At 48.2% G+C, this 27,696-nt stretch overlaps 1 protein-coding gene across 40 annotated transcripts in view; it reads right to left on the reverse strand.

The window, feature by feature from the left end:
• Positions 1–27,696, reverse strand: part of OBSCN (obscurin, cytoskeletal calmodulin and titin-interacting RhoGEF) — a 316,457-nt gene that overhangs the window by 124,411 nt on the left and 164,350 nt on the right. For 37 of the 40 annotated variants that reach the window (XM_075922913.1, XM_075922903.1, XM_075922914.1 and 34 more), the window contains 8 exons: positions 26,801–27,067; positions 25,026–25,292; positions 23,724–23,996; positions 13,563–13,829; positions 8,596–8,868; positions 5,913–6,185; positions 3,448–3,735; positions 1,189–1,458 (listed from right to left, as the gene is read on the reverse strand). In XM_075922913.1, the coding sequence (XP_075779028.1) occupies positions 1,189–1,458; positions 3,448–3,735; positions 5,913–6,185; positions 8,596–8,868; positions 13,563–13,829; positions 23,724–23,996; positions 25,026–25,292; positions 26,801–27,067 (2,178 nt within the window). The remainder of the gene's footprint in view (positions 1–1,188; positions 1,459–3,447; positions 3,736–5,912; positions 6,186–8,595; positions 8,869–13,562; positions 13,830–23,723; positions 23,997–25,025; positions 25,293–26,800; positions 27,068–27,696) is intronic. The other 3 variants (XM_075922902.1, XM_075922904.1, XM_075922907.1) reach the window with 3 other exon arrangements.

Here is a 27,696-nt window from a genome sequence, read left to right on the forward strand (position 1 = left end):
CGTCCCCCACTGCAACTTGAGACCATTGCTCCTCGTTCTGCCATCTGTCATCACGGAGAACAGCCTCTCTCCAGCCTCTTTGGAACCTCCCTTCAGATAGTTGAAGGCTGCTCTCAATTCCTCCCTCACTCTGTTCTTCTGCAGACTAAATAAGCCCAAATCCCTCAGCCTCTTCTCGTCAGTCATGTGTGTCAGCCCCTAATCATTTTGGTTGCCCTCCACTGTACTCTATACAATGTGTCCACATCCTTTCTGTAGCGGTGGGCCCAGAACTGGATGCAATACTCCAGATCTGGCCTCACCAGTGCCGAATAAAGGGGAATAATCACTTCTCTAGATCTGCGGGAATGCTCCTTCTAATGCACCCTAATATGCCATTAGCTTTCTTGGCTACAAGGGCAATCTGTTTGCCCCACTAGCTGCTGGAGAGGCTGGCCAAGGAGAGGACTGCAGCTTGCCCCCGAGGGAGGGTCTAGACTTGGGACAGCAGCCTGCCACCATGGCATGGGGCCAGACAAGAGCTGCAAGTACCCTCAATGGGGAGAGAATGGAGTTGCAGAGGACACTGCAGTCCAGGGAGCAATGCCGGTCCAGAGACGCACGGTGGAGACAGCAGCATGGACAATGGGCGAGACATGGGCAGAAGAGGGCACCCTGCTGAGGAAATGAGTTAATTCCCAGAAAGGCCAGCAGGAGGCACCACTGTGGTGAGTCCTATCCCATCACAGCCACTCAGCAGATGTGCTTCTACTAATGCACCCCAATATGTCGTTAGCCTGCTTGGTTACAAGGGCACCCTGTTGACTCATCCAGCTTCTTATCCACTGTCATCCCCAGGTCCTTTTCTGTGGACTAGACTGTGGCTATATTACTTCATTGAACTAAAATGTCTCACTTCCGTTTGTGTGTGTTGATTTTACTCTTAGCTCTAAAGCGTCAATAAAAGTTCGGGACTCTGGTGAATGTGTCCATTGTTCACTGCATCATGAATCCTTGTGTGATCGCTTCAAAATCCATAGCCAAATCCTGCCTCCTACCCCCATCACTAACGCGGAGGCTGATTTGTGGATTTAGCAGGGGGAGAAATACAGCACTTATAATGGAAACTGAATTAATTCTGGTCTTAACCTTTAACTGAGCACCCTTACTTATATCTAATCACATTGCCTAGACACACACTTCTTGTACCTTCAAGCGACAGAAGGGCAGAGGAGCGGATATCGGGCGAGATCATGCAGGTGTACACGCCTTGATCCTCGGATTGAAATGCATGAATAATGAGTATCTGCTTCTTGCCATCGGACTTGATTTCATATCTCCCTCCTGGCTGGATTTGTTCTTTTCCTTTGATCCAGATTACCTCTTGGGTCTCCCTTGAGAATTCGCATTCCAGGAGAGCCACATCCCCTTCCAAGACCGACTTGGCTACCAAGGGACGAGTGACTGTAAACGGCGGTTCTGCAATGATAAAAATTAGGACGGTCAGACTCAATGACTGCACCCCTACCTGCTTTATGGACCCCTAGAGGGGGAAAGATTAGAGTCCATGAAGCATCCAAGCTTTGAGTGTTGGTATTTTAGAAGGATGTACATTACAGATACATGCAGAACATGGTTTCCTTTTTTTGGGTCAATATCCACTTTTAAGAAGTCTCACACAGTCTCATACACCTTCTTCTTCCTCCAAGATCTAGCCTGCAGTAGCCTTACAATTGCACTCTTAGGGTACGTCTAGACTACATGGCTCCGTCGACGGAGCCATGTAGATTTGTTGTTTTGGCAAAGGCAAATGAAGCCGCGATTTAAATGATTGCGGCTTCATTTACATTTACATGGCTGCTGCGCTGAGCCGACAAACAGCTGATCAGCTGTTTGTCAGCTCGCGCGCTAGTCTGGACGTTCCCCCTGTCGACATCAAAGCCCTTTATTGGCAGCCTCGGTAAACCTCATTCCACGAGGAATAACGGGGCTGCCGACAAAGGGCTTTGATGTCGGCGCGGGAGCGTCCAGACTAGCGCGCGAGCCGACAAACAGCTGATCAGCTGTTTGTCGGCTCAGCGCGGCAGCCATGTAAATGTAAATGAAGCCGCGATCATTTAAATCGCGGCTTCATTTGCCTTTGCCTATGTGTCTAATCTACATGCCTCTGCCGACAGAGGCATGTAGTCTAGACACAGCCTTTAATTGCAAGCTTATAGGCTAAAATGGCATTTCCTTAAACCAGGGGCGGGGAACCTTTTTTGGGTGGGGAGCCACTGACCCACTGAAAAATCAATCGGGGGCCAGACACAAGTGAGAAGCCCCGGAGTGAGAAGGGGAAAGACACTCTCCACATTCTTCTCACACACCAGAGATTAAGAGGGCCCAGGCTGGTAGATTAAGTGTGCTCCAGCTCTGTGGGTGAGTGGCAGGGTCACCAGTGCAGGCTCCCCAATGCTGAGCCTCAGGGCCCAGATCCGGGAAGCTGGGGGCCACATCTGGCCCCCGGACCTGAGATTCCCCACCCCTGCCTTGAACTTTTGAAGAAAAGATCCACCATGGAAAAAAGGTTTCAATGGATGTCTCCATCTCAGGTTTTGAAACCATGATGACACCTGCACTTGTGTGACTAATAACGGAGCCAGCAGCCCTTAAATAGTGAGAAAGTACCTTGTTATGTTCATCGCTTTGGTAAATGACCTTCTACTAACATGACAGCAGCAGAGCACCGATACTCAAAATGCACCCGAGCTCAGCCATGACCGTAGAACAAAACATGAGCAAATTCCCTCTTAGGAATGGAACTTACCAGCGCTTTTGAAAAAACGATAAGACATACCAATACAAAGCAAACATCACATTGGAGGAAGCAGGCACCATTGCAATAGAAAGTAGAGCGGGGCCTTACAAAGAAAACAACGGGGAGGTAACTGAAATGATGGTTTTCACACTCTCTCTCTCTATGACCACTGGAGCTTCAAAAAAAACAACGGAAGCAACTGTGGTACCTACAGTGGCATTGACAAGCTGTTAAATTACAAGAGGGATACAAATACCCCCTAGAGAGAGAGGTGTGTTCAGGAGGAATGAGTGCTTCCCCCTGGCATGCGCACGAAAGCTGTGGAGTGCCCTAGTCCCAGGTGTAGAGCCATTCCAGCATGCCCTGCCGCAGTCATTCCATCTGCTCTACACGAGAGAAGACTGATGTTGGGAACACCACAAAGGTGCACTGCAGGCCACGAGACACGGCGCTGCCGCACGGAGAGAAGGATGTCAAGTCGATAACCAGCACTTTGCTCCTGCCCAAAACAATGTACCGACCTCCTCGCCACCACTCAGTCTCGTGTGTGTGCTACAGAGCTATCGTGGAGGCACTTGGCTCTCACGGGACGTGTGAAGCAGACATGCCATGCACAACACAGGCCTGTAACAGCTCTCAGTGCACTCGGGGACCTCTCTAGTTCTCACCTAGCTGCACCGTTTGAGGTAACTGCACTGGCTTGCCAGCACCCACTTTGTTTACAGCTGACACGCGGAATCTGTAGGGCTCGCCTGGTGTGAGATTGTCCACCACAAACTCCGTGTTTTGAATAAGTTCCTCGTTGCATTGCTGCCAGCCACTACTGGGTGTTTTCCTCTCAACCGTGTAGCCTAGGATGCCAGAGCCACCGTCGCTCAGCGGTGTGAACCAGGACAGAGTGACAGCGTGATGGCTCCTACTTAAAATCTCTGGATCTTCCGGGGGATCGGGAAGGGCTGAGGGCACAACAAAGTTCCAATGATGTAGCGCTTAAGTGTTGTCGCTCTCTCACAAGACTGCTTATAAGCCCTTCATTACAAGCAATACGGAGACATCTGAGTGACACACTCCACATCTCTCGCACCATGAACCAGAGCTGCACTATGCCTATGAAAATCAGACTCATCTTTGCACAGCTGACAACTCTCTGCACACCTGTGCTGCACCATAATCTATGGGGAGGGGGACATAGAGAGTGGAGTGAAAATATTCATGTGAATAGTTAATTCACCAAAAAAAAAAAAAAGCATTTTGGGCTGATCCGAAACGACTGGAAAATGTGGCCCAATTTATACCCTCTGGGCAAAAGCTTTTTGTGACTAACACGTTGTGCCTTTCCTTAGCCCAGTGGTGCCAACATGTAAGATTCGTTGTGTCTGAACCCTGCAAGGTGTTGTGTAACTCCACCCAATCCAGCGTAATGTGGACGGAAGACATGTAACTTTTTGTATTGTAAGTCTGTAACTTTCAGTTATTATAAGTCATGTGACTTGATATGTAACTCTCAGGTGTTCTCTATAACTCTCTGCTATTGTAAGCCATGTAACTCTCCCTTGTTCTAAGTCCTGTGAGCCCTGTCACTTTGGCTATGTCTAGACTGCAGGCTTCTTTCGAAAGAGGCTCTTTCGAAAGCATCTAGACTGCAGGCGGATCTTTCGAAAGAGAAATCCGCTTTTTCGAAAGAGAGCACCCAGCGAGTCTGGATGCTCTCTTTCAAAGATGGCCTCTTTACATTGAAGAACGCCTTCTTTCGAAAGAGGAACTTTCGAAAGAAGGCGTTCTTCCTCGTGAAATGAGGTTTACCGCCATCGAAAGAAAAGCCGCGTTCTTTCGAAATAATTTCGAAAGAACGCGGCTTGAGTCTGGACGCAGGGGAAGTTTTTTCGGGAAAAGGCTACTTTTCCCGAAAAAACCCCTGAGTCTGGACACGGCCTTTCTGTTACTATAAACCATGTAACTTTCTGTAACTTTCATGTCATGTTTCAAGTTCTGCAAAATTCTGCAAGCTTTGGAACTTACAATCTTTAAGCTCTATAACAGTGTTTCTCAACCAGCGGTACGAGTACCCTTAGGGGTACTCGAGAGAAGTCTGGGGGGTACGTCAACACAACTGTAATGTAGAGAAAACTAAATTTTTGTTTTAAGTTTTACAGCGTTTTATTATTTTTGCACTTTTTACACTCAAAGATTTCATCGCCCACCTGGCTATGATTAAGTTGTTTAAATAAATGTGTTGCAACGGTAGAAAAAAAAATGTGTGTGTCTGAAAACTGAAGGTACTGGGGGTACTTATGAATTTTTTTTAAAAAGGGGTACTTTATAAAAAAAAGTTGAGAAACACTACTCTATAACATTCTACTCTGGGACAAGGGAGTTGGTGGGGGGCTGTGAATGGAGAGAGTGAGGGAATAGGGTTATGTGTGTGCCTTTGTCGAGAGGAGCTGTGAGGCAACAGACCTGGAGCCAGGGGCTAGGTGAGGTCTGATCTAATCTTCGCTTGCACATGAATAAGGCAAGAAAGGGAGGTGCAGTGAAGATGAGAAGAAGAAATGAATATGCATGAAGAGAATGAGATCCGGGTGGGCCTCTCGGTGACGGACACAGAGCAAGAACTGAGTGTACATGACAGAGGTTGCCCAGTTCAATAAAGAGACGAGAGCATGCAGACCATGGGCCGTACGATCTGCTTGCCGGCCTGGATTGGTGACTGTAGGCAGACACACCGGACCCACCATGCTTCTGCCCTCTCTGTGCAACTTGTCGCGTGTGTAAGTGTTTGAGTGTCCGAATGTGGGGGTGCGCATGTGTGAAGGAGTTCCATTCCCTTTTTGCTTGATCCAATAGCGGCATTTAACAAATCCATGTGAGTGTAACGTTGGGGTGCTCTCCAGTAAAAATCTGGTAACACAAGGCAGATGGATCTCCAGCCTCCTTTGGAAACAACCAGGGAAGGAGCTTCCAGAACCGCCCTAGACATCTGTGGCATTGTCCTACTGCTCTTACACTTAGGAGGGCTTTCCTGAGATGGAACTAAATCTGCTCTGCTGTGCTTTGAACCCACTGCCTCTCCTGCCCTCTGTGGTGCAAGTGCCAATGGCTAGCACTGGCAGAAACATACATTAGAGGAACCTACCTATGACAGACAACGTGGCCGATGCAATTGCATCTCTTGCAGCAAACGTCACCTCCCCAGAATGTTGCGGTTGGGCTTTCTTCAGGATCAGTGTATAGCAGTCTCCATCTGCCTGTATCTCCCAGTGCTCATCGGGTTGGATATCCATGTCGTTAATATACCAGGCGACTTCGCTGACTGGCACGGCTTCACTTAAAACACAGCTCAGGGTTGCTTGCTCCCCTGCAGTGACTTCCGTGTCAACCAGGGGCTGCAAAATTTCCAGGCGCCATCCTGCAGTTGAAAATATGTAATCAGCTAAAGCAAAGGTTAAGCGTCAAGATTTATACTTAATCTTCGTGCTGAATCTTTTGACAACTAAACCTGGACAGATGAGTTTTCTGAGGTCTATGTTGTTCAGTCTGGTGGGAGGTGGCAGAGACCTTAGAAATTGGTGTGCCAAAGTGAATGGGAGAGTTCCCTCCGATCTGTGGCTATCATCTCAGCTTTAGCCCTGATTCTGCATGTTCACATGTAGGTGGATCCTTTCACTTGTGCAGAACTCCATTTAAGTCACTGGGGCTCCGTCCTGGTGCCAGAATCCACCTGTGCCCATGGGATTCAGGAGAGGGGCCTTTATTGGTCCTGAGGGTCCTTTTTCTAGAGGCGTGACAAGTTCCGTGGGAAAAAGCAAACCCAAAGGCTTCTGGACTTTTCACCGTTTTAGTCACAACACTTCAAATGCATTCGGAGCATGGCAAATTTTGCACAAGCAAATGGCAGTTTTCTCTTAGAAAAAGATGACTAGTTCCTGACATTTTGTGAAAATCGCAGCCACACTTGTGAAATGGTGGGAAATTCCTAGCACCCCATAAGCTTGGTGGTGTTGTGGGCACAGCCATCTGTAAAGCACACGCTAAAAAAAGAGTCAAAGCTTTAATAATCTCTTGTCCCTTTGTGCTCACCCTTACTTCACTGGTTCCTCCCTCTTTCTTTTCCCTTTTCTGTAATTTTATTTGGGATTCATTCCTTCACTGTTTTCCACTCCAGGAGAATGCTTCACAACCTCCTTTCCTCTCTGTCCAGTGACAACATCCTCCCTTTATTCTTTTCAAATAGGGAATATCAACAGAAAGATGTTAGGAGGGGGTCATATGAATTGCTTTTCCACCTGCAGCCTACACTACTTCCATCTTTTCTCTATTGCATGATTTGTGAGTGCCGGCAAGAGCAAAAGATGACAAACCTTGTCCTTTGAATTCAACTCTTTTCCCCACTTTTTAATCTACTGTACTATTTTTCCACAGTGAAAGTCAGTGAAGAACTACAGAGAAGATCGAAACTGCCGTGGTCGATTTTCCAGGGTTCAGATGAGCAGGTCTAGTGAAGACAAGCTAATACAAACTGAGAAGGCACTCCTGTCAATGCTGGTAGTCCTGCTACTACGAAGAGTAAGGGAAGCCGAAGGGAGAATTCGAGTTAAGAAACTGTTACTTAAGCTACACAATTAACGTAGCAGAAGTTGTGTATCTGAACTCGAACTTATCTGTTAGTGTAGACCAGGGTGGGTGAAGAGCCAAGATTGGACATTCTGAAGAGAGGTTGGGTTTCACTTTTTGTGCACAATGCTTCATAGATTCTGGGTGTAGCTCCTGTAAGCTGGTAACATAGAACTAAGGGCTACTAACATGAATTAGGGTTTGCTTTGGATCAGCTCTTCAGGTTTTTTGTTTTTTCATGGCACATGCCATTTAGCCCTGTGACAGGGCATATCTACCCTGCTCTGAAAGGGCAGGGAGTTGCCCCGGCCCAGCTGGCTGAAAAGGCCCCATCCCCACAGCCCTGCTGCACATGCTCCCAGGGGAGGCAGGGTATAAAAGCTCAGGGAGCCACTCAGTTGGGGCTGACCACCGGAGAGGAAGGAGCTTGGGCCAGGGCCCCCGAGTCATGCCTCCAGCAGCCTGAGCAGCGGGCAATTTGGTCTGCTGCTATTTCTACTTCACCTAATGAGGCTTGTTTCACCCTTTCCCTTGTTCTCCTCATTTGTTTGTTTAATACACTCTGCTGTCTTGCACTGTTTGCTAATAGATTCAGAGCTCTTTGGGGACAGTGATCGCTTTGTACTCAATGTGTGTGCAGTACCTGATTGGGGCCTCCAGGAACTAATGCAATTAACAATGATACTGATAATAATTATGATGATCATGATGTAAATTGTATTCTGGGAACCCTTGAAATAGCTGTATCCGTGACCCATTAGAATACTCATTCTCTGTATGCATGTTGCTGGCTTCTAGTACATTTGTTTATGGTGTAAGTGTAACATAGACAGGCAGAGCCAAACCTGGGACCTCTGGAGGTCAGTGCATGAGCCTCTACAGCTAAGGAAGTAGAGCAAACTCAGTCTCGCTCTCTGTAAGTGGTCTCAGTGCCACTCCACAGGGGCAAGTGTGTGGGTTACATAAGCATCAGTGGAGCTGTGATATATTCTGCTTCCCACACCCAAATTCATCTCACAAGAAACCTAAGAAGCATAGTATAAAATAAAAGATTTCTTTGCAGGGTGCAGAAGTAAAACAGGGGGCCCAAAGCTCTAGGTTTCTCATGAACTACCCATCTCTGGCACCCAACAAATATTTGTCTGAGTTGTCCAGCTTTCCAGACTGGAAAGTGAGCAGGCCACGCACAGGTTTGTGGCTGTTACCTTTCACCGTCAGGAATGCAGACGTCACTGCATCGCTAGTCAGGAAAGTCACCCTGCAGTTGTCCTGGGGGGTGAGGTTCTTCAAGAGGAGAAGATGCCGGCGTCCGTTTTCAAAGTAAACCATCTCAATTTTTTCGGTGGTTTTGGCAGGTTCGTCATCAATCAGCCAGTTGTAATTGTAGCACTCGGGTTTGGAAAGGTAGCACTCAAACAGGGCTTCCCCGCCCTCGATGACTTCCACATTCTCCAGACCCTTGACAATACTGTTCTTGGCTAATGCGAAAGGAAAAGGATCAATAACATTAGCTATTGTGCTTACACACTTCTGAGGATCAGCAAGTCAGAGCACGCTATACAAATTCCCATCAGATAGAAGCTGATAGGAGAGCATCATATGCACAAAATGGTTTTGCCTTTGAAATTTCAATGGTATCCACTGAAGAGCGGGTTTGACTCTGGCACCTCTAGAGCTTAGCGTAGGAACCTCTACCTCTTGAGCTATAAAGCCAGCTAGCTCCAGGCTTGCGCTGTAGAGCTCCCTTGTTATCTCTCTGTAAGTGGTCTAAGTGCCACTACATGGGACAATGACCCACACTAGGTGTGTGGGTGACACTAATACAAAATGATATTTAAAATACATCCACAACAACGTTGTGGTTTAACAAGTAGTAAAATAACTAACACTGTTTTATTCTGGTTTTACTCAACATTAATCCTCTAACCTGACCTCTATCTTTATAAATTAAGGTTGAAATCATATTGCTCATATGAACTGAACAACTGGTCAACAGAAGCTAATACAAAAGGGTATCCCGAGGCAAGGATATAGAATATAACCAGTTCTTTTTTGTGCACAATAGAATTTTTTCCTTGCAAATCTCCTCTATATGCATAATTAATGCCGTAGCTGGAGAAATTTGAAACCAATAGGGAGCTCATCTTAAAATCTTTCCATCTTGCATGTAAGTCATACCCTTATCTCAGCCAGGGACTACGGTTATGAATGCAGTATCAATGCAAATTATATTTGTAATCTAAGTCAACAAAGATTTTTGCATATCAGATATATAGTAGCCCAATGTCTGTGAGTCTGTAACGCTGAAGTACATGGCCACGCCCCCTGGCTGTGTACGTCAGCACCCCGCCCCTCTTCCCCTCCCGCCCTGGCGCTCCGCTGAGTGCTGCGCTGCTCAGCTGGGCCCTGGCGGGGGAGCAAGCAGCCGTTTGGGGTCCATGCTCCCCATGCATGGGCTTGCCGCCTCTTGCTCCCCCGCCAGGGCCCAGCTGAGCAGCGCTCACACTGCACCGCTCAGCTGGGCCCCGGCGGGAAGGGAAGGGGGGTGGGGCACTGACATGCATGGACAGGGGGCGTGGCTATGTACATCACCGTCCCCCCTTCCCCTCCCGCCGTGGCGCTGAGTGCTGCATCCCTCAGCCATGCCGCCACGGGTGAGGGGATGGGGGGCGGTGACATACACGGCCCCACCCCCTGACCGTGTACGTCACCGCCCCGCCCCTCCTCCCCTGCGGCGGCCCGGCTGAGAGTGCAACACTCAGTCGAGCCGCCACGGAGGGAGGGGAAGGGGGCGGGGCGGTGACGTACACGTCCAGGGGGCTGGGCTGTGTACGTCACCGCCCCCCTTAACCTCCCACTGTGGTGCTCAGCCATGCTCTCTCTCCCCTCCGTCTCTCCCCGCCCCCTGGCTGTGTACATCACCGCCCCGCCCCCCTCCCTCGCTGCAGCCCAGCTGAGCAGGCAGCACTCAGCTGAGTGCCACAGCGGGAGGGGGTGGGGGAAGGGAAGGGGGGCGGGGAGAGACGGAGGGGAGAGAGAGGCAGGAGGAGGAGGAGAAGAGAAAGGGAGAGCGAGAGGCAGGAGGGGGAGAAGAGAACGAAAGAGACGGAGAGAGAGTCAGGAGGCAGAGGAGAGCTGAGAGAGAAAGGGAGAGGCAGTAGGAGGAGCGAGAGCGAGAGCGAGAGCAAGAGCAAGAGACAAGACCAAGGTGGAGGAGAGACCTGAAAATCCCATCTTATGACGGGCTAATTGGCTAGTTGTACTATTAGACACCATGCGCAAAGTTACACTGTATTGCATTGGTAACCCTTTTTTAGTAGTAGATTTATAATTATTACCATATTCTTCTGACACATAATCCAGGACCTGAATTTCTAATCTGAGCGTCGGGGCCATTGTGTGTATCGAAGCGTGCACAGATGTGCACGATCCATTTGCACACAACTACTGCAACTGCACGCCACAACTGTCCCTGTATACAACTGACCAGTTTGATACACAAATCCCCAATTTGAATGCACAACCAAGTCCACTGCATAGACACATTAGACTCACTACTGTGCACCTTTACATAGACCGAGTTGGGTGAGCACAGTTTAGAAGCTGAAGCCCATAAGGCTCCCATGAGTTATATACCATGGTCATCATGATCAGTGTTCTAATACAACACCAGAATAATGGGCCAATCCATCCTGTTTGGTAACCACGTCAGTCGTTGTAACTTCTAGCCCACGCACAATTGCTCATCAGCTTAGAAAACTGATACCAAACTCTGTAGGCCCTAGCAAAGCCAAATCAGGGTTCTGGAGGCACCAGAATTTTCCAACTTGAATGTTTCAAGAGAAGATTAGTGGAGCAAAGGACAGGAGTTAGAGGCAGGACTGAATTCCAGTGTGAATGTATCCACACTATTTAACTGCTCTCTGCCCCATTTCCCACATTTGTAAAATGTTGATACCTACAGATCCCTCTCCCTTGGATGTTTTTAGACTAAGTTCATTAATACTTGGCAAGTGCTTTTAAACCCTGCAAAAGAAGGAGCTCCCAAAGTGAAGAGCATTATGATAAACAATATTGTGGTTTTTGATCTGAGCACAGACCTACAGTTCAGAAACTAGATATGAAACAATGTTATTTTTGATCAGAATAGCATACCCAGTAATTGAAAAACCAGAATTCCACATGCAAATAGAAGAAAACCAGTTATTAAAACCTCCCATCTGCTATTCTCAACTGCTGTTTGCTTTGATCGCTTGAAGTACATCTACACAGCAGGGCTAAAGTCAAAATAAACTACACAACTTGAGCTACGCCAATTGCGTAGCCAAAGTCGAAATAGTTTATTTCAGCTTTTGGCATGATCTATACAGCAGGAAGTCAGAGAGGGTATGTCTACACAGAAGAGGTATCCCAAAATAGCTGCCCTGTATCTTTTGAATGCGTCTGCTATTTTGAAATATAGCAGTCATGTTATTTCGCCATCCCTGTAAACCTCATTCTATGAGGAGGAAGGGATGGTTCAAAATAGTGTTTTATTTCAAAATTTGGCACTGTATAGACAGCGTCAAATGACATAATAAGCTATTTCATAGTGCAAGTTGCGTATGTTATTTCGAGTTTCGGGTGCTGTGTAGATGCACCCAGAAAGAGCGCTCTTCCTCTGACTTCCCTTATTTCTCATACAATGAGGGTTACAGGAATTGGAGTAAGAAGTCCTCCAGCTTGACAGTATTTCGACATTATGTTGCAATAACTGCCTCCAGTGTAGACGCAGACTGAGCTATTTCAGAATAACGCCATTTTATTCTGAAATAACGCTGCTGTGTAGACATAGCCTGGGAATTTCTAGTGCTATAAATGCAGTACTCTTTTAAAAGGCAAGCTGTGGGCCTCGTTCTGTAGTTGCTCCTTGTACATCTCTTGCTGAAGTCAAGGAGAGTTCCTGACACGGGGCAGCTGCCGTTAACCCCCTCAACTAGTTAATATTGGCAAATGCATGGAATTTTTCTGGGAAATATCTTACGCTCCATCTAAGACTAAGGTTGGGTCTCTTCCCCCTTCCATGGAACACCAAACCACTAAATGACTTTTGTGTATCTCCAAAACCTGTGAAGAAGGATTTTCAAAAATGCCTCTGAATTACAGCATCACGACTCCCAGTTAAAGCCGATGGCTATTAAATCTCTTGGACCCTTTTCAAAATAATCCCTGTGAGGTTCACACAAGGATTAAAACAAATATTTTCATTTCCACTCAGCCTTAGATAGCTACAGTAAAGATGGGAGCACTTGCGTACCACAGGAATGGCAGCAATACAAGTACCTAAAAGAGACAGAAGATAGTGACTCTTGAACGCAGACTCCGAGCCACTGAGTCCAAGACATATATAAACAGCACTCTGTTAATTAGACCATAAAAGTTACATATGGGGCCAGATTCTGATCCTATTAAAATCAGTGGCAAAACTCTCATTAACTTCATTAGAAACAAGTTTTAGTCTTTGGTGGCAAAAATATAAGAACAGAATACAACAAACCTTGATACGCTGTTTTCTGTAAACCCAAGATTCACACTTCTCTCCTTATCTGGTCTACCATACTTAATTACACATAAAATAATGGTTTGACTGCTCTTCCACATTGCCTCCCTGGGACATTTATAAAAGCTGATTGCAATTTACAAGAAGCTTTACAAGTTATCATTGTTTTAAATAGACTAAGAACTCAGGACGGGTGAGCTGCAGATTAGCTTCACTGAAAATAAAAATGCAATGCCATTTTATCCACTACAGTTTTAAAGAACTATATAAGTACTATTATTTGAATCCCCAAGCATGCCACAGCTGTTGCATAATAATAAGTCAGCAGAACATATTCCGTTTGTTTAGCGCTACCACCAAACTCAGTTCTTTAGCGAGCAGGCATGATTATCTATGCATGTTTGGAACCCATGAGGGGACATTAAATTGCATTAACTTCCAACTGGCTTTTGCACATTTTCACATTGCACTCATGTTGACACCCAAATGTGTCCCTCGTTATTATTGACATTAGAACGAACACCCAATGCACAGGGACCGACTGGCCACTTATTCTCAGACGTGGCCAGGATTTGCCATGTGACTATTATTTGGGTCCCATAGCTGTCTTCCTTTCCTGCTGGAAGACCTCACCTTGAACATCAAGCATAGCCACCACTTTAGTGCTCCCAGCTTCACAAGAATAGATGCCACTGTCTTCGGGAAGGGCAGGTGTAAATTTTAGCTTGGCTACATTCCAGTCCTGCTCGATCATGACTCGTTGCCCATCTGCAGAAACTTCCTGATCATTTTTCTTCCATGTGGCTTGCACTGGCCTAGAGTACTGGCATATGAACTCTGCCGTGCCATCTTCATCAACGGTAATGTCCCGCATGGGGCTGACCACCTCAATAGTTGGATCTGTCAACCAACACGTCGGGAGGGACATGCATTAGTGGAGCCGGATGGAAACGGCCACTCAGATTTTGTCAAGCACAGAGCCCGTGTGGAACAGGAAGCGCATCAAACGGTGTTACAAGCACCAGGCGGTCCGGATGCGCTGTGGGTTAGCAGGTTTAGCATTGGCTGGTGTCAGCATCAAGCAGCATGGAAGCAAAACAGGCTACATTAGGACAGCTGTAGTGTCAGATAGCTTAGCCCAGAGGATCTCAAGCTTCTTTGATCTGGCCCCTTTGTGTGCCTTAGTTGTTTATACCCCGCCCCCTTCTGAAGTACATATCTAACAGAGAGTTACAAGGAGGAGGGAGAAAATTGTTCTCCTTGACCTCTGAGGATAGGACAAGAAGCAATGGGCTTAAACTGCAGCAAGAGAGGTTTAGGTTGGACATGAGGAAAAACTTCCTGACTGCCAGGGTGGAAGTCAGGACCGCAGCCCCACTTACAGCTCCACCCCCTCTGCTGAGGCCCCGCACCCATGGGGAGGAGAGGCGGCGGGGTAGCATGCCAAGTGTATTTACTGGAATAAGTTGCCTAGGGAGGTTGTGGAATCTCCATCCCTGGAGATATTTAAGAGCAGGTTAGACAGACACCTGTCAGGGATGATGTAGATGGTGCTTGGTCCTGCCGTGTGGGCAGGGGACTGGACTTGCTGGCCTATTGAGGTCCCTTCTAGTCCTAGGGTCCTGTGATTCCAAATACCCCCAGCCAGCACTGCAGCAGAGGAGAGCCTCGGCAGCCGGGCACAGTAAGGATGGGAAGGTGAAAAGTGATATCTGTCAGTAGACTTAGTGCCCCATTGCCACCCTTAATTCTGCACGGATGCTGTCACCCCTGGAGTGACTGCTGGATCCAGCTGAAGGTTTGCAGGGGTGAGGGAGATTCTGGGCCCTGACTGCCTCCCAGTGTGCGGTGCGTGGGGGGGCAAGGAGAGCTGGAGTGGCATAGCTCTGACTATCAGTCCTAGGGTGGCAGGGTTCCAGCTGTCCCCTTTACTCCAGGTTCCTAGGTAAACCTGCCCTATAGTTTGGGAACAGCCAGTTTAGCTGAAATAACTAAGACTTTCATATAAGACATCCAGTGGCTTAGGCAGGGGAAGGCACAACCTTCCGAAACTGCCACACCCACACTCCGCCCCCTGAACACCTGCTGTAGGTGTAACCCACTCACCTAGGCTATGTCTACACTGGCGGCTTCTTGCGCAAGAACATCTTACGCAAGGGTTCTTGTGCAAGAACTCTTGCGCAAGAACATGTCCACACTGCCATGTGCAAGATGTGCTTTTGCGCAAGAGCATCCATGCCAGTGTCGACGCTCTCTTGAGCAAGAAAGCTCCGATGGCCATTTTAGCCATAGGGCTTTCTTGTGCAAGAAATTCCTGCTGCGCGTCCACACTGCCCTCTTGAGCAAGAGCTCTTGCGCAAGAGAGCTTACCCCTGTTAGAAAAGAGCGTAGCTCTTGCGCAAGAAGCCCTCTCTTACCACACTTTACTGTAAATCTTCTTGCGCAAGAGTGAGTGGGCAGTGTCAACGTCCTGCGGAAGAACGGCCGTTCTTGCGCAATAACCTGCCAGTGTAGACATAGCCCTAGTGTGGTTACTGACCAATGCAGTGGCACCTGGACCACAGCAACAGTTGAGATCAAGAGACCTCTACTGCATAGGTTGGGAGGCAGCTGGCTTCTAGCATAGAGGGTAGCGGACCCTTTACTAAGCTTCAGAGGGCCCAAGTTCAAATCTGCTTGGGGGCGGTTACAAGTGGGGGCTTGTCTGGGATCTCAACTGGGTCTCTGAAGCTGAGGACACACTTCCTCACGTAGGGGAAGTATGTAACCCACACACCTAGGCTACGTCTACACTACTGGTTTTGCTGGCAGTGAGTATGCAAATGAGACACAGATTAGCATATTGTCAGGCCTCATTTGCATAATTTATGCACACTGTTTTTGCGGGGGGGAAATAGTGTAGACATTTTCTTTTTGCGCAAAAACCCCTTTTCCTGCAAGATCCTTATGCCCCAAAAAAGGAGGTTTACTGATCTTGTGGGAAGCAGGGTTTTTACACAAAAAGAAAACATCCACACTACTTTTTTTCCCTCAAAAACCCTTTGTGCAAAAATGGCGTGCGTACATTATGCAAATGAGGCATGGTGATATGTTAATCCGCGCCTCATTTGCATACTGTAGACGAAGCCCTAGTGTGGTTCACTGACCTACAGTGGCACCTAGACCACAGCAACAGCTAAGATCAAGAGACCTCTACAGCATGGGCTAGGAGCCAGCTGGCTTTTAGCTCAGAGGGCAGAGGCTCCTATACTAGGTTTCAAGGGATTCCAGGTTGAAATCCGCCGGGGCCAGTTACATAGGCATACTGGGGCGGAGGATTGCTGCCCCCAAGTGCCTGCCATTCCTATGCTCTGGGCCAGGGAGGCTGGAACTGTGCAGCCTCATCCCTTCCCCCGGTGCTCCAGGGAGGCTGGAGTGTGCTCGGTGCACTCTCCTGTCTCCTCCCCTCCTGTGGGGGTGGGACCTCAGCAGAGGGGGTAGGGTTGGGGTCCTGCCTCCCCCAGGCGCAGCTGCACCACCCTCCCATGGGTATAAAGATTCTTGAAGGCCTTTTCCTTGGAGAGCATCCTCTAGGTTCTGTCAATCCCCATCACTTCCTCCCAAAATGAATAGCCCCTGTTCAACCAGTGAGCACTGACATGTTTCTCGCATGCATACGCCAGTGCTCCTCAGAATCTGCCAGAGAGCCACCTGGATGGGTGAGCTGCCATGGCAGAGGGATTTAAACCAACCCAGAAACATCAAAGTGCAAATTCAAGCAATATGGGCTGAGGCTTAGCTGGGTGACTCCTATATAACCGAAGCAGGAGGTAACGCTGTGCAGGAAATGTACCCTAGTGTAGCTATACTTGCTTCTGGGTAGATCTGGCTTATGACATGCCTGATAGGATGGTGCCTTTATATGTTATATGCCCAGAGAAAAACTCCACCAGTTCTCCTCAGACGTGTCTGAAAGTTCATAGGAGCCTGGAGTGGTGTGGTAGCCCATTCCAGGAGGGAAAGGGTTACAGACAGGTCAGAGGTGGCTTGCACAACCCTGGCCAATTAGATTGGGGGGCAGTCAGGGCCAGGCTGGGTGCTATAAAAGGTTGCAAGGACTGAGAGGTGCTCACTCTTGCTCCAGCTGTGGAGCAGGAGGGACCTGGCTGCCAGGGAAGGTACAGAGAGTCCTTGAGACAGAGATGGCTGGGGAAGGGCAGGAAGAGCCAGGGAGCTCTGACCTGACCCAACACCCAGGCTGCAGGCCTGATACAGGGGGCCTGAGGGGTACTAGATCTCAGGGAGGCAGCCAGGAAAGGAGAAGGCAGCAGGTCCACACCCCCTTGCCAATGAGTGGCCATGTCAGCCTGTAGTGTGCCCCTGCAGCAGGGGCTAGATGACAACTGTCCATGGGTCACTGAGACATGGTGGAGATAGGGGCTGGGGTTCCCTGGGAGGGGAGGACCCCAGTGTGTGGGGGCACTGCCACAGGGCAGTACTGTGAGGAAAAGCACCGTGAGCTGGGAGGGACACAGGGCCTGAACCAGCACAGAAGGCAGGAAACTGAGGATGAGGCACCAGCTACCGAGCGTCTCTCTGTGTGGTCCGACTGAAAGCTACTTAAAAACAAACCTTACATTAGGCATTCCTGCTTATCACGGGTCCTAAAGCCTGTCAGAAACCTTCCACCAGCGAGGCAAGTCTATGGAGAGGCCTCTCCAGGGAAGGTAAGTGCCCAGTATTTGACTGAGTATGTCGCCCTCTCAGACGGATAATTACAGGCACAAACAATAGCTGACTAACTAGCTGACTGGTTGAGTCAACCATGTAACCAGACAAGTCAAAGCTATTCTCTGTACCCCAGCCTCACTGAAACCTGGAACGGATGACCCCAAGAAATCCTGCAACTGGATTTCTCACAGAAAGATGAGACCCCTGCAGCTGCTTTTGAATTTCAAAGGTCTTTACCTTGTTTTAAAATGCTGAAGAGAGCTGCTGTGGTTATGAGTCTCAGAGGGGGAGCCATGTTAGCTGGTAGCTTTAAAAAAACAAGTACATCTGTAGCACCTTAGGGTGTGTCTAGACTACAGAGTTTTGTCGACAAAAGTGGACTTTTGTCGACGAAACTATACCTGCATCTACACTACCGTTGATGTTTTGTCGACGCTGGTAAACCTCATTTTACGAGGCATAACACCTTTTGTCGACAGAGTTCTGTCGACAGAAGGTGTTATTGCATGTAGGGTTGTGTCTAGACTACAGGGTTTTGTCAACAAAGCAGCTTGCTTTGTCGACAGAACTGAATGTGTCTAGACGCTCTTTGTCGACAGAAGTTTTGTCGACAGATACTGTCGACAAAACTTCTGTCGACAAAAGCCTGTAGTCTAGACGTACCCTTAGAGACTAACAAAATTACATCTATAGTATCACGAGCCTTCGTGGGCACAAGCCACCTCCTCAGATGAGAAAGTGGGATTTGCCCATTAAGGCTCATGACAGGTTGGACCTCCCTGGTCCGGCACCCTCGGGACCTGACCAGGCCTGAAGGAGGGGATTTGTCAGACCAGGAGAGGTGCCTCCTATCATGGGCTGCCCCCCTGCCCTACTAGGGCTCCAGCCCGGTCCCATTGCTGCCTGGCTGGCTGTGGCTCCCTGGGCCGGGGCTCCCTGGCTACTGCCAGGGCCGGAGCTCCACAGTCTCTGAGGTGCCAGAGAACTACTCATTGCTGTGGCTATCGGCCGAACACAGTACAATGCATAAAACAAAACAAAGGTTTTCAATGTTTCAATAGCAGCCATGGGGCGTCCTCCTATCTGCTACTTGGATTCTCCCCCATTCGAGCATTGACTGCGCATATTTGACCAACAATACAAATGGAGATTGACCTACCAGCCACAGAGCAAAGCCCTGGTCCTGCAGGCACAGCAATGAGACAAAGGGCTTTGTAGGTGCGGCACCATTACCATGAAATGGGTTAAAGAACTAGTCCCCCTTGAAGGTCTTGGACAGAAGAGCCTTTATCTGAAGCTGAACTCATCGCAGCCTAGTGAAAATCAGCTCACCTGGAGCTGTCTGAAAATGTGCCTCTGGACAATGGCGCGTGCGTGTGTGTGTGTTTCACTAATGTTAATGGACATTCTGGGCGTGCCTTGGGAGGTCTGCTGAACTCCTCCTGCCAGGCTCAGTTCTGTCCGCAAAGGGCTTTCTTGTGGCTTTTCATGGCACAGCCCCATCATGGGAAAAGCAATCCTAGAACACTAGAACTGGAAGGGAACTTGAGAGGTCATCAAGTCCAGTCCCCTGCCCTCCTGGCAGGACCCAGTACCATCTAGATCCTCCCGGATAGGTGTCTGTCTAACCTGCTTTTAAATATTTCCAGAGAGAGATTCCACAACCTCCCTAGACAATTTACTCCAGTGTTTAACCACCTTGACAAGAAGTGTTTCCTAATGCCCAACCTAAACCTCCTTTGATGCAATTTAAGCCCATTGCTCCTTGTCCTATCCTCACAGGCCAAGGGGAACAATTTTTCTCCCTCCTCTTTGTGACACCCTTTTAGATACTTGAAAACGGCTCTCATGTCCCCTCTCAGTCTTCTCTTTTCTAAACTAAACAAGCCCAATTCTCTCAGCCTTCCCTCATAGCTCACGTTCTCTAGACCTTTCATCATTCTTGTTGCTCTTCTCTGGACCCTCTCCAATTTCTCCACATCTTTCCTGAAACGTGGTGCCCAGAACTGGACACAATGGCCAGGCCTGGGGACAGACACGCTGCTTCGGGCTGAGGAGGCAAAACCGGTTCCTGGCAACTGCTGGGTAGGGGGAAAGGGCACGGCACTGCACGTTACGCTCTTTCATGAGATGCAGCCTGTGCCTTCACAAGCACGGTCAATCCTTGTGCAACCCTGGCCTCACTTAGGAAGTGCAGCACCACCAGCGATACCGCGATTGTTGCATGCTTATGCTCAGAAAGACCCGTTCCCCCGCTCCCGCATACAAGGCACTCCCTAGAGGCTGAGGCCAGAGCGTGGCTCCAGTCTTTCTGTGCACGACGGGGGTGAAGAAGAAGGCTGCCACCATGATCCAGCCATGCTGGGCTGCTTGCTGGGCATTCACACCTGCCTAATAGGGCATTGATACCGTGAGCACCAAAGTCACCAAGAGGTCATGAAATCTGAACTCCACGCAGAGCTTGTCCAATTTCAAGCTAGGGGAAGAGGCACCAGGGAGGGAGAGAGATCTGGTGATATCGCGGTCACAAGAACAAAAATGAGATATGACTGGACCATCCATAATCAAGTGTAGGAAAGTGTCCATGAACACAAGCATGGATAGTTTTACTGGTGCTTGTCCTTTCCAGCAAAGGGGATGTTACTAAGCACAGTGTCACGACTGGGGTGTTTCGTTTGAATGCATAAGAATGGCCACACTGGATCAGACGACCAAAAGGCCATCTAGCCCAGGGTCCTGTCTGCCGACAGTGGCCAATGCCGGATGCCCCAGAGGGAGTGAAAAGAAAAGGGAATCATCACATGATCCCTTCCCCGGCCCTCATTCCCAGCTCTGACAAACAGAAGCTAGGAACACCATTCCTGCCCATCCTGGCTAATAGCCACTGGTGGACCAATCGCTCCATGAATGTATCTAGTTCTTTTATGAACCCTGTTGTAATCTTGGCCTCCCCAACATCCCCTCACAAGGAGTTCCATGGGTTGATCGTGTGTTGTGTGAAGAAAAACTTCCTTTGGTTTGTGACCACTAGATCTCGTTTTATGAAAAAGAGTAAAAAGTGTTTCCTTATTTACGTTCTCTGAACCTGTATCTATCTCTGTACCAGATTTTTAGAACTCTATCATATCCATCCCCCCAGTCTTCTCTTTTCCAAGCTGAAAAGACCCAGTCTTATTAATCTCTCTGCTTATAGAAGCTGTTCCATACCCCTAATAATTTTTCTTGCTCTTTTCTGTATCTTTCCAGTTCCAATAGATCTTTTTTGAGATGGGGTGACCACACCTGCAGTGTTCAAGATATTTTCTGTCTTATTATATATCCTCTTCTCAATGATTCTCAATATTTTGTTCACTTTTTTGACTCTTGCTGCATGTGGAGTGGATGATTTCAGAGAAGTATCCACAATGATTTCTCTCTCTCTTTTTTGAGTGGTAACAACTAATTTAGACCCCATTATTTTATGTGTACTGTTGGGATGATGTTTTGCAATTGGCATTACTTTGTATTGCTCATTCGGATCAGGCGCTCTATATTTTTATACTCCAAATCAGCAGCGGGCAATAACTGGCCTCCGGGCCAGGCACAGCTCGCCATGGTTAACCATTGGCAGGCCACTGCCGTTTTATTTACCCGTCCCGCTGCAGGAACGGATGCTTGCAGCTCCTGTTGGCCATGAATCACCGCTCCTGGCCAATGGGAGCCGTGGGAAGTGGTGTCTTGGTCCATACTACTTCCCACAGTTCCCATTGGCTAGGAACGGCGATCCATGGTCAATGGGAGCTGCAAGAGCCTGTACCTGCAGATGTGTGAGTAACTAAAGTGGCGGCAGCCCGCCAGGGTCTAGCCCTGGTGAGCCACCTTTGTCTTGTTCCTTACCCTTGCTCCACATCCCATCCCCATCCAAGTCTGGGAAAAATCCATTTGGCTTCAGTGGAAGCACAAGCTAGCCTTATATTAATATCACATATATTTTAGTAGCCACTGTACCGATTAATACATTTCTGATGCCCATAATTTGGCTACACCCTTTCTGCAGACTGGGTCAGACCAAAGGTCCATCTAGCCCAGTGTCCTGTCTGCCAACAGCGGCCAATGCCAGGTTTCCCAGAGGGAGGGAACACAACAGGTAATCATCACGTGATCCCTCCCTGTCACCCGTTTCCAGACAGACAGAGGCTAGGGACACCATTCCTACCCATCCTGGCTAATAAGTATGGATGGACCTAACCTCCATGAATCTATCTAGTTCCTTTTTGAACCCTGTTAAAGTCCTGATCTTCACAACGTCCTCGTTTTAAGTTTTTTAAAGTTGCTGACTAACACGCTACCCTCTGAGACTTTCCTCCTGTTTTAGTTAAAGGACACAGCTACCCAAAAAGGAAGGGAGGCTAAGCTTCTATGCTTGCTGGTGTCTGATCCCCTTCCAGTAATACAAGAGAGAGATTTTATTTTTATCTCAGAGCAAATGCAAAGTCACAGCTTTCCCTGAGAATGATAAGAGATGCACATGTCCTAGGGACTTCTTTATTGTCGAATCTTGAGCTCAGCTTTATTTGCGATTCCTGGCTACCCTTACCAAATCTAAACCAGTTTCAACAGCGAGACAACATGCTCAGTACAGTACTAACTGGCAGCACATCGGTGACATTTTAATGGGCCCAAGCCACCACTGTATTTCTGTAACGTTATGCCTGTGTTATTCCACTGAGATCCATCAAGACACCGCTATTGGTTCTGCATTCCCGGGCAAGGAGTCATTGGCTTTGATTTTCTAGGAGTTATGCTGTCGCATAATCCGGACCAATATGTGCATGAGCGTGTTTTCTGGAGCAGCAGCAAGGCAAGGGTTATGCGGTACTGGTGTGGACACAGCGACAAAATGAGGACGGACACATGCATGGAATTAAGTTGCAAGCTGCAACTTCTATTCCACTTTAAGACAAGGGTGGGGTGCTGCCCTCCCAGTCCCCACCCTCTCCTGTTTAATTGGCTCTGGTGTGGGGATTACAGGGATTCCTATCATGTTACCCATAATGCCTCAGCTTACCCCTAAGGACTCAGATCTCTGCCTCCTAATACCCCCACCCACTCCTCGACAGGACCAGAGGTGGGGACCTCAGCCACAAGGGCAGCCCGTTTTCTCCCTATCACTTGAGCCCAATGCCCATCCCCCCAATCCCTGGTATTTTTACCTCTGGCAGCTGTTCATTTTATCCTTTTCACCACACTGAGAATCAACCCCAAACTGGGATGAATAAACACCAGCACTCCAGTACCTCACTTGGGTGCTAAGTTTATGCCCATGTAATCCACTGTGGCTTGAAGGAGCTGCAAGGAAGGCAAAAAACTCCCTCGTCCTCCACCAGTTGGCCCATGGGAGAAAAAAATTCCTTCCTGACCCCATACACAAGCAGTTGGTTAGACCTGCAGCATCTGTCAGGCCAGGTTCCTATTCCTGGGAAGGGTGGGTTGCTGGAATGGAGCCAAAAGATGCTCCACATGGACCTCCCCCACCACCAGGCTGAATAATGGGAGCTGGTGAATTAGCATGCCTGTCTCCTAGCTGGCCAATCAGTGCCAGGGGGAGGAGCTTCCAATTGTCTATTGGTGAGTGACTCCTTCCTTTGCTGCTGGGGCTGTCTACCTTCCCTGCTGGACTTAGCAACTTTTCCCATCCAATGATGTGAGCAAGTGGCATTTACAGTATTATATATGGCCCTGAGGGGCAAACACCCCCCCCCCCCCCCCGACTGCAGTGGTAAAACTAAATCCTCACCATCTGTTTCCAGAAAGGTTAAAGCCACAGGCCTGATCCTGCAAACTTTACTCGCTGGAGCCATCCTTATTCAGAGAAGGAGGCCTGCTGAAGCCATGAGGTCTACTTGCATGAAAATGGACAACTTGCACAAGTAAATGTTGCAAGCCCGGGCCCTAGTCTAGCGTCTACTAATTATGAAAATATTATGCCACTGGCAGAACACTAATAATACCAGAGGAATTTTGTAAGAGCAACCCAAAGGCAGGAGTGCTACAATTGGAGAGTGCTTTGGGGGGATGTCTAGCTGCATCTTTCTAAAGAAATACCTTTGATTAATAATTTAGCTGACGATATGAGGGGCCCAGCTCTGAAAGTCACAGTCCCCGAATCATCGGGCCCTAGGTTCTTTAGGGTCAGAGTGTGGATTGTCCCGTCTCGCACCGCGATTTCATTCACAGAGCTGTTCTGCAGGGGAGATCCATCGAGCCACCACTGTACGTTCTGTACCCCCGGGCGCGAGAGCTCGCAGGTGAACGTGGCCGACTCCCCCGCAAAGACGTCCGTGTTCCTTAAACCACAAACTATTTCTGCTTCCTCTTCTGTATAACAGAGCAAGAAAATGGGGACACCGGAGGGAGAACAGAGGATAAACACGTACACGTTCCTTCCGCAGAACCGATCAAAAGCACAGCTCTTAAAGACACAGAGTCTGTGAACTACTTTCAAATGCTTTTGCACAAACTTGTCACAGTCCTCAGACAAACTATGAGCTCCACTTGCTTAAAAGGGATGGGACACCCCAGATTTCAACCTTGATCCCAAGAATATTTTTCACTTGCCTACAAACATTTATTCGGAAATATTATTTCACTATGAGGACAGGCTTTAGGAATTTCGTGATCACTTCATGATTTGGTGTCCTACGTGAAGTCATCTGTACTGATTCTGTAAACTCTTTATGCCAGGGATCTTCCTTGTGATTTAAGTACCCTGTATACTTACAATACTATAACATAATAAATAATAATAATAATAATTAACAACATGGTATTCAATATTTTCATAGCACTCATGCTAAGCAAATAATTATGTAAGTAGGTGTTACACCATTTTATAGACATTGTCTCTGAACTCCATTACAGGCAGTCCCCGGGTTACATGGATCCGACCTACATCGGATCCCTACTTACAAATGGGGTGAGGCAACCCCGCACTAGCTCGCCGTCCCCCCAGCTGACCGCTGAGACCCGCCGCGGTCCCGCTGCCCGCGTCCTCCGCGGCGAGAAAAGCCGCTCCGCGTCTCCCTGGTCTGCAGGACTGAGGGAAGTGAGGTGTGGGAGAATAAAACTGAGCTCTGGAGAAATGTTTGGCTAGAGTTTCCCCTATAATATGTACCAGTTCCGACTTACATACAAATTCAACTTAAGAACAAACCTACAGTCCCTATCTTGTACGTAACCCGGGGACTTCCTGTATATTATAAATACTGGTCCATATTCAGGATGGATATAAAAATGTGCAACATCACTGAAATCAAGCCATATACTGGGGGAGTTATACCTACTTAGCTCAGGACTAAATCGGGCCTGTTGAGTGAAGAACCACCTAAGTGAATGGTGTATTCTTACCTTGTACATACACAGAGCCTGTGGTGAGCTCAGACCCGGTGCTACAGGTATATGGCCCGCAGTCCTCCACCTCCAAGTCATGGATAATTAACTCCACCTTGGTGCCCTTCTGCCGCATCTCATACTTATCGCTGGGCTGGAGGACCAGGCCTCCTTTCCTCCACTCCACCGGCACATCAGGTTTGGAGATCTCGCACTCCAGAACAGCGGATCCCCGTTCGTCTGCCTCCACGTTGTGCAGTTCTTCTTTGAAAACCACAGGGAGCACTGCAGTGGAGAAACAACTACTGTTGTGGTAACGCTGCTGGAGGTACTGAGCCATTCCATTCATCTCAGCTCCCTCCCTCTGGCTCCTCGCTAGTTGTGGGTCAGAGAGATGGAGAACTGGAAGCGCTAGGCCACTGCAGTGCTTCCAGTTTCACTGTGGCCAAAGCCCCATAGGGAGTGGCCACAGACAATGCAATAGTAGTAGATCATCGCTGCCCAGTGCAGGGCTGCTATGAATTGTGGACTGTAAGGTTTGGCCTTTATTTTCATACCCACGATTTTGAACCTACAATCGAGTATAAGCACAAAGATGCAACTGAAACTGATCGTCTTTGAACATCAAACTATCTGGATTGCATGTCTAATGCAACACCCTGGGAGGGTGGGGTCAGCGGTAACATATTGAACTCAGCACCTCTGAATCTAAAAGCACGAACTGTGAATGGCCACGCAACGTGAGCCCACAGCTGTTAGCTTAAAGCCAGAAGAAAAAACTCACAAACTTAGCCATTGGAGACAACAGAGCATGACAATGCGCACGTGTGGGTTACACAGGTACAATCAGTCACAGCGGTTACCATCTGTAAATCAATATTTGCTAGCTATGAACATACAACATGTCGTATGCAGCAATATTTCCCCATTCTAAGTATAGTGAAATGTTCTTATCTTAGATAATGCAGTGAAGTAACGGTTGGCAAATCTCAATTACATAAAAGCTGTAGGTTTGTTCCAGCATTTGGTTGTGAGACCAAATTGCAAGTGCAGTAACAGAAGCATTTTTTTAAAAAGTTTGGTCCATCATGTACAAATAACTGAATCCCGGTCTCATTGTTATGATATATACAGTAGCCCAGTGTCTGGTACATCACCGCCCCCCCTTCCCCTCCCCTGCCGGGGCCCAGCTAAGGGGTGCAGCACTCAGCCCAGCCATCACGGTGGGAGGGGAAGGGGGCGGGGCAGTGATGTACATGGCCCCGCCCCCGGCCGTGTACGTCACAGCCCCGCCCCCTCCCTTGCGGCAGCCCGGCTGAGCAGGCAGCACTCAGCCGAGCACCATGGTGGGAGGGAAAGGGAAGGGGAAGGGGAAGGGGAAGGGGAAGGGGAAGGGGGGCAGGGAGAGACGGAGGGAAGAGAGAGGCAGGAGGAGAAGGAGAAGAGAAAGGGGGAGTGAGAGGCAGGAGGGGGAGAAGAGAAAGAAAGAGACAGAGAGAGAGGCAGGAGGCGGAGGAGAGCTGGGGGGGGGAGGCAATAGGAGGAGAGAGAGAGAGAGAGAGAGAGATGGAGTGAGAGAGCTCAGGGGAGAAGACCTGAAAATCCCATCTTATGACGGGCTAATTGGCTAGTACATTAAATAATACACAACAACACACTTTCTCATTGCGACATTAAAACGCGATTTGCTGGCTGATCAACGTTAACGATACATCATCAATAAAACGTTCACCAGTTTTGGAGGACATCCAAAGTCGTAATGCCTATTTACCACAAATCAAGCCTCTTCCTACCTTTGACTAGCAGCGCTGCGGTGGTTTGCTGGTCTCCTGAATCACAGGTATACTCCCCAGCATCCTGAAGTTCCACGTCATAAATAAACAGCTCAACAAAAGTCCCCTCCTGCCTGAGTTCATACTTGTCGCTGGACTGCAGCACCACATCTCCTTTTCTCCATTCCACTGGGGCAGTCGGTTTTGTCAGCTCACAGCGCAAGGCGGCCGTACACCCTTCCTCAACTTCCTCATTTTGGAGCCAACGTTTGAAGAGCACAGGGAGCGCTAAATGCGTGAATTAAGCAAAACAAGAAAGAAGGTTGTTGGTGTTTTTTTTAAATGTCCTGACAACAGTTTGGACAATGATGGAATTCCAAAAGTTAATGGGCAAAATTCTGCCTGCATTTACACTTCGGGGTGTAAGAATGTAGGCAAGGATGGAATCTGGCCTAGACATGTCAAAATGGATGATAATTCTCTGCTAGATCAACTATTTTTTGTAAGTTGGTAATAAAATTTTGCAAATTAGTTTGTACTCAGGGATAATTTAGTACCTGTGTCTTAACAAGTCATTCAAAAATGATGACGGGATTTCAGTGGGAAAGGTGGGTTTGGTTCTATACAAGGGGCATTTTAACTGAAATAAGATAGTTTTAACCACGTCTTAAAAAACCCTCCAATTGTTCAACAAACCATCATTTCATTTACAGTTCTCACACGAGGCTAATTTTTAATGTTGCGTTTCTCCGTGTAGTCCATTTTGTAAAGGTAAGAGTGCTGATTGCACATTCATTCAATCATCTGAATGAAAAATCAGAATTTCTGTCCTGTAGGAAATTCTAGCATTTCAACATTTGATTTCATGCTGAACTGGAGTGCAAAATCAAACAGGAATTTTTTAATGTGGAACAAAA

The sequence above is a fragment of the Pelodiscus sinensis genome, chromosome 2 (assembly GCF_049634645.1).
Source record: "Pelodiscus sinensis isolate JC-2024 chromosome 2, ASM4963464v1, whole genome shotgun sequence".
Taxonomy (NCBI): Eukaryota; Metazoa; Chordata; order Testudines; family Trionychidae; genus Pelodiscus; species Pelodiscus sinensis.